The sequence below is a fragment of the Antechinus flavipes genome, chromosome 3 (assembly GCF_016432865.1).
Source record: "Antechinus flavipes isolate AdamAnt ecotype Samford, QLD, Australia chromosome 3, AdamAnt_v2, whole genome shotgun sequence".
In the NCBI taxonomy this organism is placed as follows: Eukaryota; Metazoa; Chordata; class Mammalia; order Dasyuromorphia; family Dasyuridae; genus Antechinus; species Antechinus flavipes.
The window spans coordinates 461,324,141-461,341,043 of record NC_067400.1 but is presented as its reverse complement, the minus strand read 5'-3'; the positions used below and the strand labels follow the sequence as shown (position 1 = coordinate 461,341,043).

Here is a 16,903-nt window from a genome sequence, read left to right as displayed (position 1 = left end):
TTCATGAAAGATAGCAAATAAAACATCAAGTGGGTAATACCCTTTTGAATGCAATCCAAAGGTGATTATTGCAGCCTAAATCGAATAACTGTAAAGTCAGAATATAAAATTTAGCATTTAGGCTAAAATAATCTTTAATAAGAGACTCAGGAAGTCAAATCCATACCTGTTATATGATAGACTGAATTAAAACCAATTCCAAATCTTCCAACTTTTAGTGGATCATCTTTTTTTCTGCTCCTTGCTATTTCCTGAATGCCATGCCAATCTTCAGGAGTAAAAACTGCATTGTTGTAAACATAAAGTGCAGAACCTATAAATGAAAGGTATACATTATAAGGAGAATATTCAAAAGAAAATAAAATTCAGATTATTTGGTTCTATTAAAGTAAAATTGAGGTCCTTGTCTACCTATAGTCACCCTTATGGTCAGATGATATAAAAGAGGTTTCACTTTGATTGCTTTTCTGATAAAATAAAAAATTATTATTTCTATTATAGAAAGATAACAGTAACAGAAATTGAGAAAAGAAAAGAGTATTTAGATGTCAAGAAATTAAATAACTAAAAAGTTGATTATAAGCATACCTTGTTTTATGTATTAAATACTTTCTTAAAATTATAATTAAATATTTTTTGTAAATTGATTATTTTGACTGCATTGGAGGAGCTCACTAATTGAAGAGGGCCTAAAATGAATTCTACACAATGAATAGCCCTTTGGCAATTTGCAAAATCACCCCAATTCAGCTTGATTTTTATATCACATGTAATAAAAAAAATTGGTATTTTAAAAAACATAATAGAACTTATGCATCAAAATTAAGGCAATTTCATTCCAAACAGTCACTGCAAAAAGCCTTTTGTTTCCAAAAACTTTTGATTGCTTAAAATTTTTTTGGACATTTCCTATACCTGTGAAACCTATTCATGCATGTATTCTATTCTGTTGCATTACATAAGTTCCTTAAAAACAAGAATTGTTTGGTTTTAATCTATATATCTAAAGTACTTAGTACAATTCATTCCTTAAGCAAAGTAAGTATCTAATATTTGTCATATTTTTAAATGAGAATTTCTTTGAAACTGCCATCACTTTTCCAAATTTTTTAAGATATAACATGTGACTTTTTTTTTATCTTGAGGACAAATTACTTCTCTTAAAAATACATTCAAGAGGGAAATTTACCCAATTTAGAAGGGAAAATCAACTGAATATTAAAGAATTTTCTTATTTAGCTAATGATATGGGCCAGGATTAATCAGGCTCATCTGGTTGTACACATTAAAAATTGGAATGAAATGAGATATTCATAGAACCTCTATCACTTAAGAAAAGTTAAGTTTACTTGTCCAAAGCAAGGACAGGATACTTAGCAAGTATATGGCATTGATTCAGTTAGATCTCCCTCTATGGTGATACTGTTGGTCTACCAGTCAGAAACCTGAGAGAAGTGCAACTGACTCCTTGTACAGCTTTATTGTTGGTTTTGTTTTGCATTTAGGCCACCAGAAAATTAAGTCAACAGCCCAAGCCTTAGTCTCATGTGCCAATTAAGTCTCACTGACAGTTTCAACTTGTTTTAAGGAAAAACTAACCTAGCCTATATGGCAGATATTACTTCTTTCATAGCTCACAAACAAGATCCAAAGGCAAATGGGAAAAAAAAGTTCCAGAAATTGAATTACAGAAGCATCATTAAAATAAGTGTATAATCTTTAAGGGTGACAACTTCGAAAGAAGACAGATAATGCTCATTTTAACTAACAAATCTTAGGACATTTTTATTTTTTAAGTTTTATCAACTTACAGTCACATCTCTGAGTTTAAATTTGATACGGTATTTTATTTTTATTTCCCTAGATAAGATGGCGTGCACACACACACACACATACACAAATTAAACTTTTGCTGAGGCAATTGGGGTTAAGTGACTTACCCAGTGTCACACAGCTAGGAAATGTTAAATGTCTCAGACCAAATTTCAACTTTGTTATGAGAAATAGAAGATATAGAATGTAAGCCTCTTGAAAGTATCTGGAATTTCCTTCCTTCCTTCCTCCTCTCCCTTCTTTCCTACCTCCCTCCCTTTTTTCTTCCTTTCTTTTCTAATTATGCCTATTTTTTTATTTGTTGCCTAATATGTATTTAATTTGTTTACTTTAAATGTTGAATTGTAAGGAAGTCCTCCTGACTTCAGGGTTGGTGCTCTATCTACTGTGCTCCCCTAGCCGCCCCCAAAAAATAAACTTTTGAGACAGAAATAGTAATTTTCTTCTAAGACCATTTTAACAGCATTTTTAAGTATCAAAAACTGAGAAGTAATAATATCAACAAGTTTCTAGACTCATAAAAATGCAGTCACAAAAATTATAGCTGAAAGGAATTCAGAGGTCACCTGAACCAAACTAACGATTTCAGAAATAAGGAACTAAGCCTCATCAATTGGGATGACTGACCTAAAACACACTATTTGCTAGAGCTCAGCATAAACTAAAGCTCCAGGCCTATTATACCATGTTAGCTTTTTATTTCCTCCACAATCCATTTGCAAAAACCCATCTGGAAAAAGCTTAAAGGACATGCTTGAACAAGTATGAATTTATAATTTTTTATAGAAATAAGAGCTCATGAAGAATTTATAAAATCTTCTAGTCCAACCCATTTCATCTTCACAAATGATGAAACTGAGGTTTTTAAATTTGAATTTACCACTCCTTTCTAAAGATATTCTCTAACCTTATTCTCTTTTTTGGTAAGAACATTTTCTATATTCACTATTGCACATACAACCAGATATTAGAAAAATTATGCTTAATTTAATCAATTAATTGAATCCTTAATTCAATTTAACTTATTAGATTTAATAATCTAGTAATCTAGATTGTTGGCCTTCCTTTGGAGTTATCTCTCAGATATTTCCCACAAACAGTAACAACAAGTTTATAACACAAATAAAAGAAATTACCGTTTTGACTTAAGAGAACCTATGCCCTAATAAGAAACTTTCTTTCAAGTAATCTCAACTAAGCATATATGATATATACTGTGCTAGGTCAATGTGTAATATAAAGATATAGGAAGCAAAGCCTACCACCCTCAAGTAAATTAAAATTTAATGAGAGATAATTTCAGATTGGCTACTATGAGAGAAAAAGATGATTGACGTTGGAGGATATGTTAGGAAGAGAGGAGAAAAATTTGGAATATAAAATCTTACAAAACATGAATGCTGAAAACTATATTTGTATTTTAAAAATGAAATACTACTGAGAAAAAATAAAAGGTAAGACATGTACACATTACAATACAGTTATAAAAACATGATGACTATGGGGTACCACTACTGAGACAAATCATCGGCACCAAACAGAATACATCAAGACATCTGGAATACACAGCTAAAAGACAAATAATAATTTAGGAATATAGGCTTTCTTTTCTAAGTTCGTTTCTTTAGTCTTACAATTTTCCATTTTTATGAATTATTGGTTTTTTTTCCCATTTCTATCCTTTGTGATATCATTTCCTCCATTTCTAGATCATTTCATTGGCATGTGATAAAAACTGGAGAGAATATATGAAATTGAGGCTATCCTGTCTGAGACAGGAGTTGAATTCAGGTCATTGACTCTGAAACCTGTCATACTCTTCTCAAAGTATGCTTCTCAAATATAACATTTAAACTAATACAGTTATGCTTGAAGACCAAAAAAATAGCTAAAAAGGGAAGGTAAGAATCACATAGGACCAAAGATGTAAAGCTGAAAGGAACCATATGAACTATTCAGTCCAATCCTCCCCCCAATTTTACATATAAGGAAACAGAATCTAGAATAGGTTAAGGAACTTCCTAAGGTCACACAAGAGAAAAGAGTTAAATTCAAGTCTTTCAAATTCAAGCCCAGTACTCTATTCATTATGCCACTTATCTAGAAATACAATAATTATATCAGAAGCCTTAATGTACCAAAAATATATTTATAACACATAATATAAATATCTATCATGTCATTAGTTTAAGGTTAACTATAATAAATATTTAACATTTAATAATAATTTTGTGTCTTCATAGGCATTTTGAAAAGTGTTTATAAAAATTTTTGAGGTTGGCAAAAATCTTTTAACACATTTGTCCACAAAAGTCCACAAACTCAGTGAACTGATTCCTTCTTTATTCTTTGAAAAATTTCCCTGATGTAACCAGAAGCATTTAAAACCTTTCCAATGATTAGAATTCAAAGTTGATGTCTCCAAAAAAAAAAAAAAAACTGCTATTTAGATACCTAAGTACTTCAAAGTCTAAGGACTAATTGTAATGTTTGAAGAGGAGAAATTTCATCAATCAGGACTTCGTTTTAACTTTTATATTCTTATCACCCTCCCTACCTCTATAGGTCTCAACCAAAAAAATATTAAACATTATAGGAGAATTGAAGACCATTAAAAGTATCCAGAAGTACATGTATAGACTTGGGGAGAAAGATATGACCACATTCCTTTGTCTTGTTCATATTAAGAAGTATTTATGAGAGCACAATATAAAGCTGAGCTTCAAGACTTTTTAATAATATCCAGTGAAAGCACTTCTTTAACACTTGGCAGTAGAGTTAAATATTAATTATAATTATTGTATATTGCTGAGTGAAGAAATTAAATAGTTTTAATTACAAAAGTGTTCATTTTAAGTTAACTTAAGTAAGTTAGTTGGCACTTACAAATTATACTTACCCTGATATTGCTCCATATCTTTTGACCACAGTGTCTCCTTTCCATATTGAGTTTCATCGTATAAAAATTTAACTTCTGTGGCCCCAGCATCTTCTGCATTCTGAATTAATTCCTAACCATAAAAATATACCCAAAATGAACTTTATTTCACAAATAGACTTTAATGTCCATCTTACAATATACTACTTTTTCAAAGCCAATATTCAATTAATTATTGATCATCTATTTCAGGCATTGTTCTGTTCCATACTACTAAGTGCCATCCACCACAATTTTAACACCTCTGAAATGCCTTCCAACTTTAGATCTATAAGTCTATCATCCTATAAACTACTAGACAAGTAAGAAGACAGTAAGAAAAATCCTAACTAGCCTAAGTAATTTTAAGTCATTATGCCAAATAAACTACATGCCAAGATATTGAATGAAATGGCAGAAGCCACTGGTGAACTACTAAAATACACTTTGTCCCCATTTTTCCAAAATGGAAAGGAACAATCTTCAAATGATAAGCCATTTATTGTGATTTCAATTCCTAAAAAAATATAATTAAGAAGTAGTTTATAAGGCAGTTAGAAGGGCAAAAGGTGAACCTCAGTAGCCAACCTGGCTTCATCCTAAACAGCTCATACCAGATTAACATTTTCTTATTTGACATGGTGATTGGATCAAGAGAATCCTATAGCTATGATATAATTGGATTCATCAAAGTATCTGACAAAGTCACTTATACTATCCTTATGGACAAGATAGAAAGAAGTAGGCTAGGTGAGAGATTACTTTAAAAATCACTTGCATGACCCCACACAAAGAATGAATCAGAGAATCAAAGCTAATTTGGCAGATTTAGAGATGAAGTGCCCCAGAAAGCTGTCCTTATCCTAATACTGTTCAATATTTTTGACAATTACTTGGATAAAAACAAAGAAAAACAAATTTATCACATCTAAAATTGACATAAAAATGATAAGGAGAGCTAACATGTTTGACAACAGGCTCAGAAAAATCTTAACATGTTGGAAAAATGAGTTGATTATAATGAGAAAAATTAATAGAAACAATTAAAGTCTTGCACTCTGACTTTAAAAAATGAAAAAAAGAAATTTGGGGGAAAACAAACTAAGTAACAGTATTATTTAAAAGATCTGGAAGTTTAGTATACTGCAAATGAGTCAAGAGTATTAAATGACAAACAAAAAACCTTCATAGAGAAAGGATGTGATAAGCATTTACATAGCACCTACTATATGTCAGGAACCGTACTAAGCACTTTTTACAAGAGATATCTCATTTGACTCTTACAATAATCCTATGATGGGAGTTGTTATTATCTCCATTTTACATTTGAGGAAACTGAGGCACAAAGGTTATATGATTTGCCACAAATCACAAAATTAATAAATTTCTAAAGAGAGAAATAGGAATTCAGGTCTTCCTTACTCCATGCTAAACTCTCTATCCCATGTGCCACCAACTGCCTCTAAGAGGCATAATAAAAGAAATATGTTTACAACTAAGGATAAGAGTCCCACTTTGAATGAGGTAGCACTGGGGAAGAATAAAGAACTGCACTCATTTCTGGACACAACACTTTATGAAAGACATTAACTAACTGGAGCTAATCTGGAAGTCAACCAAAATAGTAAGGAAACTTGATACCATCCCAGATTTAATCAAAGGAAATAGGGATATTTCATCTCCAAAAATGAAAACTTGGTATGAAGAGAACGAGTCGAGATCTGATAGAACTCTATGAAGCTTAGTCAAACAGAACAGGATTTAAGACTTGTTCTATGTGGTCCAAAAGAGTTTTGTAAAACTAAGGGAAATAGATTTCAAAGAAGCATATTTAAGTTCAGTACATGGTAAGATTTCTTTTATCAATTAGAGGTGTTCAACAAAAGGCTGCCTAAGGAGGCTCAACTTCCCTATCACTAGCGGTCCTCAAGCCAGGTGTCCACTTGGTAAGGATACCTTAGAAGGAATGTCTGTTCAAGTACAAGGATGGTTTCTGAGGTACTTTTCAAAAATGAGATTTGAAGTTAAATGGATGATCAAAATATTCTCATAAACCCAGTTTATCTAACATAAACCAATATTGTATTCTGTACCTTAAGAATCTGTCCTCCTTCTGGATACCTTCTTAAAATGTCCTTAAGAAAATCAACAAGAGGTGGAGTTGTTTGGCCAAATCGGCCTAAAAGCACAAAACAAAAGTCATTGTTACTTTTTTTGTCATCTTGATACCAATTGACTTATTCCCTATGATGTGATTTTGTTTCAAAATTTGCTGCATGTATGCAATTTAAACCTTTAAAAATATTCATTGTAAAATAAATGAACTATATTAATCCCTTTACAAATTAAATTTAATCCCATCAAGTAATTGTAGTTTAAAAGGATTTTATGAAATAACTTTTAAAGAATGTTCCATGATTTCATTAAGGAGAAGCATAAAATAAAAACAGAAATAAAAACATGTTTCTTTTGAAAATAAATATGCAATATTTAATTAGTACCACTGCTACTAAAAAAGTCAGTGAAATTAGTTTTCTTTTATTCTTAGAAGTAGCTCTGCTCCAGTTATTCTAATTAATTATCTATTCCATTTCCATTTGTCTCACTATGAAAGATACCATAGCTAGCTTTCTTCCTGTTCAATCAAAATTTCTTCCTAGTGGAAAAATTAAATTAGACCCCAAAGTTAAAGAGACAGGCATCTTCTGAACCAAGAAAACATTGTACGTAGTAACAGCAATATTATATAATGATCTATTATGAATAATTTAGCTATTATCAGTAATACAACCATCTAAGATAATTTTGTAGGACTTATGAGGAAAGGTACATCTCCAGAAAAAAAGCTGGTAGAGCTTGAATGCAGATCAAAAATAAAACTTCTTAATTTTCTCTTGGGGTTTTTTTTGTCTGTTTTCTTTGACAGAATGACTTACATGGAAATGTGTTTTGCATTACTACACATATATAACTTATGTCAAAGTGCTTGCCTTCTTATTAAGAGGGGAGAGGGAAGGAAGAGAATTTGAAACTCAAATTTTAGAGGACAAAAAAAGAATATTAAAATTGGTTTTATATGTAATTGAGAAAAAAATAAAATATTAAACAAGTTTTTAGAAAAAAATACTGAGCCTTGCAAGCAATAGTAGCTTCATAAATTTCTGTGGAATTGAATTGACCATAATGGTTTATTCTAGGGAAAAATAATTTTCAAATGCTTTTCAATTTTTCATTTAACTTTTCAAGTATGTGGTTTTTCCCTAGAACTTTAAAAAGCACAATTCAAATACTTTTCACAGTTTAAGTGTCCTCATGTCAAACTTTTCATTAAATAAAGGAATTCTTGAAATAAAAAGAGGGGTATCTTCTAAGCTGCACAGGTATATTTGAAAAAAAAAAAAAAAACAAGAAAAGTCTGTTCTTAAAAAAGAAAACCATGCAGAAAAATCATCTATATATTTATTATTTTACAATGATTTATCATCCATCAATCTCCAAAATCTTTCTGTTCATTATTTGAGGAGTCACATTACTAGTTCATACAATTGCCTACTTTAAATTAATTCATTCACCTTCATTACCTACTTTTTCCTGATGTTCTCTGATATGATGTTATTTTGTAACAACACAAACTTTATATCCTTTTAAATATCAACAATATACCTCCTCCTTTTAAGCCTTTTGATTGAAGGTTTAGAAAAAGATCACAACTTTTATAAGTCAGGTCTTCAATCTTGATCCAATCAGATAACTGAAAAGAGGAAAAGAATATATGTAATGTATTCCTTAATCATATAAATGCAAAAATTGTCAACAAACAATAATGTTTGAATTATTCCAGTATCATGAAAGAAATAAGAAATCCAAAGATGTAATTACGCAGAAAACTGAAATTTCAAAATTTGAAGTTATTTTTTTTTAACATAGTATCTCCCTGATGTTGAGTGGATCCATGATATTATTAATACAGGATCTCTTTCTAATTATACAAATTACAAATTTGTATAATCTCCTCAATCTGTGTGATTTTCTTTCATCTCTTCCATAAATTCTTATAAAAGCCTTCTATACAGCCTTCACAAAGAATCTACCTGACATGCTAAAAGCTTCCCTCTAGCATTTAAGATTTTGTGGGTACCAGAACTATACCTGATCTTTCACTAGAATGCTATAACCTTTTTTTCCAGACTGCATTATTTTCTGTATCTTTTAAACTACTTCTAAAATACAAAATCAATTGCAATATATGCATTTAGTCACACTCACCATAGTTTTCCAACACCCTTTAAGTTACATGGAATTTTAATTCTACAGACTGTGGTGTTTCTATAATTCAGAACCACATAGTATTACAAAAGGATGTTGTTTGAGAGACAATTTCAAATCTGGTTAAGAACTTGGGGTCTTTGAAAGTGCTCTGTGATTTCCCAAAAACAATTTAGCCTATTCTGCTTCTCCTATTCAATAATTAACCCAGTTTACTGTCTCATCTGCAATGACAGACCAAGTAATATGTAATGAAACTAACTCAATAGATTGGTATCAATTTGGACAGGTTTTCTCAGCTAATTTGATGTCTCTTATATGGACACTGTCGATATTTTAGTAATAACAAACAACTATTCATGTAATAGGAATGGAATATATACAATTCATAGGAATTATAATATTCTGGAACCTTATAGCAATTAACACTACAGGTATCCCTTCAACATCATGACATCCCTCGTAGAGGTACTGATGTATTGTGTGTCAGCATAAGAAATTATATGGGAATTTGAAGGGAGTTTTGCAGAAGCTACATATGACATTTGAAGGCCAACAGATAACACAGAAAAATACTTAACCCAAATTTTACAATAAAATACTGTAAACACCCCATAAAAGAAAAAATTCATAATACTTCTCTGGTAGGAAGGAAGGGCCAAAAAAATTTACACAAATTTTTCAGTTTAAGAAGGTACTATTCCCTTAACCTTCACAATATGGAAAGGATAATTATATATCATCTACAAAGATGAGCATCTCGAAGATACTATACAGAATATGTTTCTTTCATTTGGATTCCAGAATGGATATCCTTCATAACAGTAGTGAATATCTTTATAAAGTACATATCTTTTTGTTTTATGTCTCATTTGATGTCAATATGATAAAAAAAAAATTTTAGATATAAATAAGAAGTCTGAAATTATCTAAACATAAGCCTTGGAACTTGTAGGAGTGAAGCCTTCAACATTATGTTTTGCTCTACTGAATCAAATCTTTTTTCACAAGCAACAAAATAAAGACAGTAGGATTTTACATAAATAGCTTTCAATTAATTTTATTACTAAATATATGCTCTGCTAGAGAAAATAATTTGTCAGTTTTGATAAATTAGAAAACATAAATTACTTAAGAAAGAACTCCATATTTCACAAAAAACTGCTGGAAGAATTGAAATAGTCTAGCAGAAATTAGACACAGTAACATTTATGTCATATTTTACCAATAATTTTAAATCAATATATAGCCATAACATTAAAAGTCATAGTATAAAAAATTAAAAGAGAAGCAAATTTCACACCTTTCACAGCAGATAATATATTCATAAACAAGAAATAAAGGTTAATACAAAAGATAAAGTAAATACCTGATTATACAAAATAAAAAGCTTTTGACAACCAAAATTAGGATAAGTAGAGTAGTGGGAAAAAAATCTTTCTATCAATTTTTTCAGATAAGGTTTGACATTCAAAATAAATAATTAAAAGATGATCTATGAAACAAGAAAGGAACCCATAACTTCCTTATTACTGCAAGTCCATAGATACCAAATGCTGACCAACTGCCAACAGGAGCCTGGGGGAAGGCAACACTCCCAAATGACTAATTTTTCTTCTAGACCAGTCTTCACAGCCATCATACTTTAAAGCAACTCCTATGAAGAAGCTGGACATCCCCACCAATCCCCCACCTCCCACAGATCAGACAACTCAGCCTCGCTGGCATCCTGAATAAAAAATAGGAATCAGCAGGTGCCAGGTATATCAAATCATCATGACCAGCTATAGAAAGTTCAGAATGCTGAATCCAATAGTTTTTAGAATCTAATAGTTTTCAGCCCCTGCATCATTCTGGGGAAACAATCCTTATAGAAATTTAAAAATGGCAATTGGTACTGCAGAGAACACAACCAAAGCTACTGACAACACAAAAAAAGAAAGTTGTTGAAACCAAAGTTTTTGGCATTGTCAAATGATTAAGATCAGAAATTTTACAAGTGGAAATGACATTAAAAAAGCATTACCATCTGCTTCATTACTGTACCCCAAGAGTCATAAGACTTTTCCATCTGATTTTCAGCTGAAACCTTTCATATATGTTGTCTTCCTTTTTAGAGTATGAGCTTCTTGAGAACAGGAACTGTTTCTATTTTTCCATGTATGTGTATAATGTTTTGTTTTTTCAGTCAGAAGATGAGCTCCTTGAGAGTCTGAAAATGTATTACTTTTTTATTTCTATTTCCAGCCTTTGGTATAGTGCTTGGTACACTGTAAATCTCTAGTAAAGCTTTTTTTTTAATTCATTCAAATCCACTCTCCAAGAGAAATGTGACAAAAACAATTGTGGAAGGGATAACTGTATGTCATCTACAAAGATGAGCATCTAGAGAATGCTGTGTAGAGTATGTTTCTTTCCTCTAGATTCCACAGTGGACATCCTTTATAACAATACCAAACATCTTTATAAAGTACATATCTTTTTGTTTTATGTCTCATTTGATGTCTCAAAAAAACTGCAAACTATTAATAAACCATATGTAAGAATGCTCCAAATCACTAAATTCTCCTTAATGCTAGTGCCTTCCCTCTAATTTATCCTGCATATAGCTTGTAAGAATATAAATGCTTGCATGTTGTCTCTCCAATTGGATTGTGAGCTCTTTGAGAGAAAGGATTATTTTTACCTTTCTTTGAATTCCCAATACTTAGTACAGTCTATGGGAACATAGCAGATGCTTAATAAATGATAACTCAACTTGCCCTGAGAAAATGTATGAAGCAAAAACTAGGGGTAACAGAAGGAGAGTTAGTGCTATACTGTTGACCATAAAAAGAAAAGATACTGAAGAGGTCTCCCAGAGTACTGGAAGATTGTCTATGGAGAATTATTATTAACAATAATAATTGTTATTTATACAGCACTTAAATACTTAAATGTCAGATATGGCAAGAACCCAGGTCCCTCTTGATTCCCATAGTTCTTTCCATTAAACCATCCTGCCTCCATGTATGGGAAGATACAGATAATAATCTCATGCAATAACCTCTGAATAAGAAAATATTTGTACCTTTAAAAAGTACCATATCGATGAGATCACAGTTTTATAACTATATTATATAATTATAAGTTTAGTTTTATAACTTTTGATACTCTGGGCTAGAAATATTTCTCAATAAGCTTATATTACATACAGGCACACTAAAAATATTGCCAAATTATAGGTTAAATACTATTAAAAATCCCAAACTACATTACAAATATCATTATAGCAAATCCCATTTGAACAATGAATTTATTAAATGATTACTATATGCCACCTGTGCAAAGCAGTGGGAATAAAAAGAAATAAAGGAAAAAAAAAACCCTTTTCTTAAGGAGTTAATATTCTAATGAGGGAGAAAATACACAGTTATATGCATATACAAGATATATAAAAGATAAATTAAAGATGATCTCAGAAAGAGGGCACTACCATTAATGAGGACCAAGAGGCTTCTGGGAGAGGGTAAGGACTTTAGCTGATACTTGAAGGATGCCACAGAAATCAGAAGGTATAAGTAAGTATTGAAAGAATTCATTGTATGGGGGACTATCAATGAAAATGCAAAAAAATGAGAGATAAGAGTAATGTGCAAGGAATAACAAGGAGATCAAAGTCATAGGAATGTAGAATACAGGGAGCTAAGTAAAGTATAAAAAGACTAAAAAGGCTTCAAAAGCCGAATCAAAGGTTTTATATTTGATCTTCAAGTTAAAGAAGGTCACTGGAATTTTTTTCAATGAGGTAAGAAGGAAAGAGGGAGAATGGGAGTAACATAGTGACACCTGTTCCTTAGGAAGATTATTTTGGTAGTTGAATCAAAGTCGGATTGGAATGGTAAGACTTGAGGTAGGGAGACCAACAAGTAAGTCACTAAAATAGTATAGGACTGTGTAGATAAAGGCTTTTGAAGAGAAAAGGAAATATTTAAGAGACGTTGCAAAGGTAAACCAAAATTGATAACTGGAAAGGGAGAGATGGAAGGGCGATTTGATGTTGGTGATGGCAAAGATGATGGGACTCTTTTTTAAAAGGTATATTTCCCTGAAACATGGCTGTAGAATGGGGCTTTCTCCATAAGGGTCTGTGATGAGGTGATGATTCTTCAAAGTGGAAATGACTTCACTCACTGTCTCCTGTCTTTCTCTCAGGGTCCTCTGATGTACTGCCTGCACTACAGGTAACAGTTGGCAGTTGGTAGAGATGGCTGGCTTTGTGCCTCTGCATGGAAAAGTGACATATCAAGTGTCTGACCCCTGTGTTTTGAGCATTGATGCTAGAGAGAATAAGTATCAGCTACCCCCTCAAAAATTTTTCCCTAAAGAATTCACACATTTGAAATTTATATTAACAAACTCCTATTTTAAAACAAATACCTGATTCCCTTTTTGAAATGGTTTCAAAATTTCAATTAGCCCAAAAGGTAATTAAAAGACATGGTGGCTAGAGAATATCAATGCTGTTATTTTGTATTAAAGAAGTTTAAGACATGATATCCCTTGATATCATATGCCGAGGAAAACAAGTGAAGAATAACACATAAGCAGCTAAGAATCCACTGATATTCACAAAATATTAAAAGACCCCACAGGAAGGCCTCCTATACTAATAGGCAGGCTATTTATGAGGGATATACAGAAAGACAATGACAAGCATCATACATAATGAATATATGCAATCTGCACAAGCAGAAGTAGTACCTACATTGAGGAGACCATTGACCCATTTAAGGAATTTTTTAAAATAATTAAAACCAAAATGATTATGTCTAAATAATAAATATGGTTATGAAAAAATAGCATTTATTTGAAGTTTATTTTCTATTACAATCTCTTCAAAGTTAACAGAAATTTCATTTCAAAAAATATCCAAGTACTTTTCATTTAAGGTGCAATGTAGTAGTAAAAAGGATCTGGATGTGAAGCCAGAAGATTTGATTTTGATGCTTACTTGTGATATGTTAAGAGTAGTATAACTATGAGCAAGTAACAAAATCACAAACTTTCAGGATTAGGAGGCACCTCACATATCCCCAACAAAATCATCACATTGGAAAAGCTGTCACTGGGTCTTTGACTGAAGACCTCCAGGAAAGGAGATCCCATTACTTCATGTCATTCTATCTTGAATAGCTCTAATTGTAAGGAAAAGGTTTTTCCTTATATCAAGCTAAAATATTCTTTCTTGCAACATATATCTATTCTTCCTAATTCTCCCAAGAGGGCAAAAATAGTCACTGAATCTACCTGACTCACACTTTTCACATCCGCTAAAAAGTGGAGATAAAGTCTATAAGACTGATGTCACAACATAGTAGAATAAGTACACAATGAGACAAGCACTGTCTCTAGAATCAGAGAATCTATTCTAAGATTCTCTGATGCTTACTACTTCTGCAACCATAAACAAATCACTTAATCTCCATGGGCTTCAGTTTCTCTATAAGGTCCCTCCTTCTAAATCTATGATCCTTTAAATAACATTTTTTACATAAATTGCTAATGTTAAAATCACTTTATATGTCAGTTACAGCAGACATATAAAATATATTTAAAATATTAGATTTTCTATTGTACTAAATTAGCTTTTGTGTAAAAAAAAATGATTTTGTAAATTCCATTTTATTCCCATAAAGGAAAAGTAGAAGACAGAAACATAAGCCAAAATCCCTCTGATAATACAGTTTCTTGTTCTGAGGTCTCATATCTCTACCCAAGCACTCCACTAGCTTCAACTGAACTTGTCCTAAAAAGTTAAATTAAGAACATTTGTCTGCATGTCCTGTCAGAAATTTTAGGTCAACAGCTCTGATTTTTTTTAAATCAGGTCCTTCGATTTCAAAAATGTAGAGAATTTCTGGTGCAGAAACTTCTTTCACTGGTATAAACCTGCAACTAGTCTCTAACACATAATATTAGAGAGGTTTCATGGGGACACAGAAAGTAACTAACTAGTCCACAGTAATGCAGCTAATGTGTTAGATGCAGGACTTGAAGTTTAATCTTCCTGATTTCTGGGTTAGTTCTCCATCCATTACACCAAGCTGCCTCTCCTGATTGAAAATGTTAGGGGAAAAAAATCCTTCTTTTACAGGAAAAAAAAAGTAAATTTATAGTATTTGATGATTGAGACAAACCTTTGAACATATGCAAAAATTTGATGAATATATCTCCAAAAAAAAAAAAAAAGTTTTCTGACTATACTGAAATTGCAAAGCATTCTGAAGTCTTAATCACAGGAAGTGAAACTTCAGAGTAATGGGGCCATTCTTTTCCTGATTTAGGAAAGGGGGAGGGGGGTGGCATTAAGATGTCTACCAAAAAGAAGAAAAAAAATCAGATAAAATACTTCAGGGTTTAGAATAATATAATTGTTACAAACTTATCTTTAAGTGTTTCATCCACCCTTGTTTCCAGAAGTCATTTCCTAATTATCCCTTCTACTTATTTATTTCCATTAGACTGACCACGGAGTCCTTGAGAGTAGGGGCTTCTACTGGCTCTGTGAAACTCCAGCACTTAGCACAATGCCATAACACACAGTAGGCCCTATATTTTGTCGATGTCTTCGTTGTTGTTGTCTACTGAGATACTTCCTTCAATGCTACATAGTACAGTTTAGGAGTAATCTAGGTTAAGTTTACATATTTAAAAGATTCTTCATTTACAAATCATTGACTGTGCGTGTTATTCCGGGTTCGTATGCTGTCATCTGAGCGCCAAATAATTAAGTAAAAAAAGTTTTAAGTTACCTTCCGTCCGCGGTGCCACAACTGTTGCTCAGATCCCGGAAAGTCGGTATCACGATAAATTAGCTCTTTGACTTCACGGATGGTCGTGGGGGGCGGCACCTCATACGTCCTGCAACCCACGCAGCCGTGGAGGACGGTCACTCGCGCCAACCTGGGTAGAACACAAAGAGGTCCACTGAGCCGAGGCGGGCGGGCAGACAGCGTCAGCCTGGGCTCGCAGGGGAACTGCGTCCAGTCCGGGACAGGAGGGGTGACCCACGTGGGCTCCGGCGCGCGCTCCGGGGGCCCCAGGCCCCACCCCGGGATCTGGGACCACCCGGCGCCTCGTGGGATGAGACACGAGCCGGGCGGAAGTTTTACCTGTCTTCCATGGCTAGCCGTCCTCTGATGGGTCGCGAAGAAAGAACCCCCCCGTTGAAATGAGGCGGCTGAGATGGGACGTGTGAGGGGCGAAAGTCTCCAGCCGCGGCCTCAGCTGCCCCTCCCTCCTTGACTCAGGGTCGCAGACAGTCCCGAAGCCGCTGCTGCTCGGGCCGCCACCGCCGCCTCCTTCACCGCCGACCAGGCAAAACCCCACCCTGGGGATGCCCTGAGCGAGCGAGCCCAGGACGGAAAAGGAGTCTGCATCCCGCCCGCGCGCCACCTCTCGTGGCCCCGCCCGGCCTGCGCCGAGCCCACCGCCCCTGCCTCGGAGGTAGAAATGGAAGAGGAGGAAACGGCGCCGGCGCGCGCCCTCCTCCTACCCCGCCCGCGGGGATTAGGTGCGCGCGCCGAGAAGGGAACGTCTTGAGGAGGGAGCGCGCGCGACGGGCCCGAAACCGTTAGTCCAAGAGGCCGGGCGGCGCGTGCCCGGGCGGCAGCCTCCCAGCGGGCTCTGGAGCGCACTTTCCCCCCCTCCCTGTTCAGCAGAATAGCAGACTATCAGGTCTGTAGAGGTTAGGTTCTTGCCCTCTGAGGACCTCCGTGTGTACGCCCTTTCCAGGCTTTACACAATTTTATTACACGACTCAGCACGTGCCGCCCACACTGTGGTCAGTGTGGCTCTTTCCCCCTAAGCTAAAACTTGAGTTTTCCTCTCCACCACCGCTTAGGA

At 33.9% G+C, this 16,903-nt stretch overlaps 1 protein-coding gene across 1 annotated transcript in view; it reads right to left on the bottom strand.

Moving 5' to 3' along the window:
* The window catches only part of SACS (sacsin molecular chaperone), a 42,784-nt gene extending 26,276 nt beyond the window's left edge, over positions 1 to 16,508 (bottom strand). Inside the window, exons 1-6 of the mRNA XM_051986573.1 lie at positions 16,171 to 16,508; positions 15,811 to 15,961; positions 8,414 to 8,501; positions 6,844 to 6,929; positions 4,733 to 4,844; positions 167 to 313 (exon numbers count right to left, since the gene is read on the bottom strand). Coding sequence (XP_051842533.1) covers positions 167 to 313; positions 4,733 to 4,844; positions 6,844 to 6,929; positions 8,414 to 8,501; positions 15,811 to 15,961; positions 16,171 to 16,181 — 595 coding nt within the window. The 5' untranslated portion in view covers positions 16,182 to 16,508. The remainder of the gene's footprint in view (positions 1 to 166; positions 314 to 4,732; positions 4,845 to 6,843; positions 6,930 to 8,413; positions 8,502 to 15,810; positions 15,962 to 16,170) is intronic.
* Positions 16,509 to 16,903: the final 395 nt, after the last annotated feature.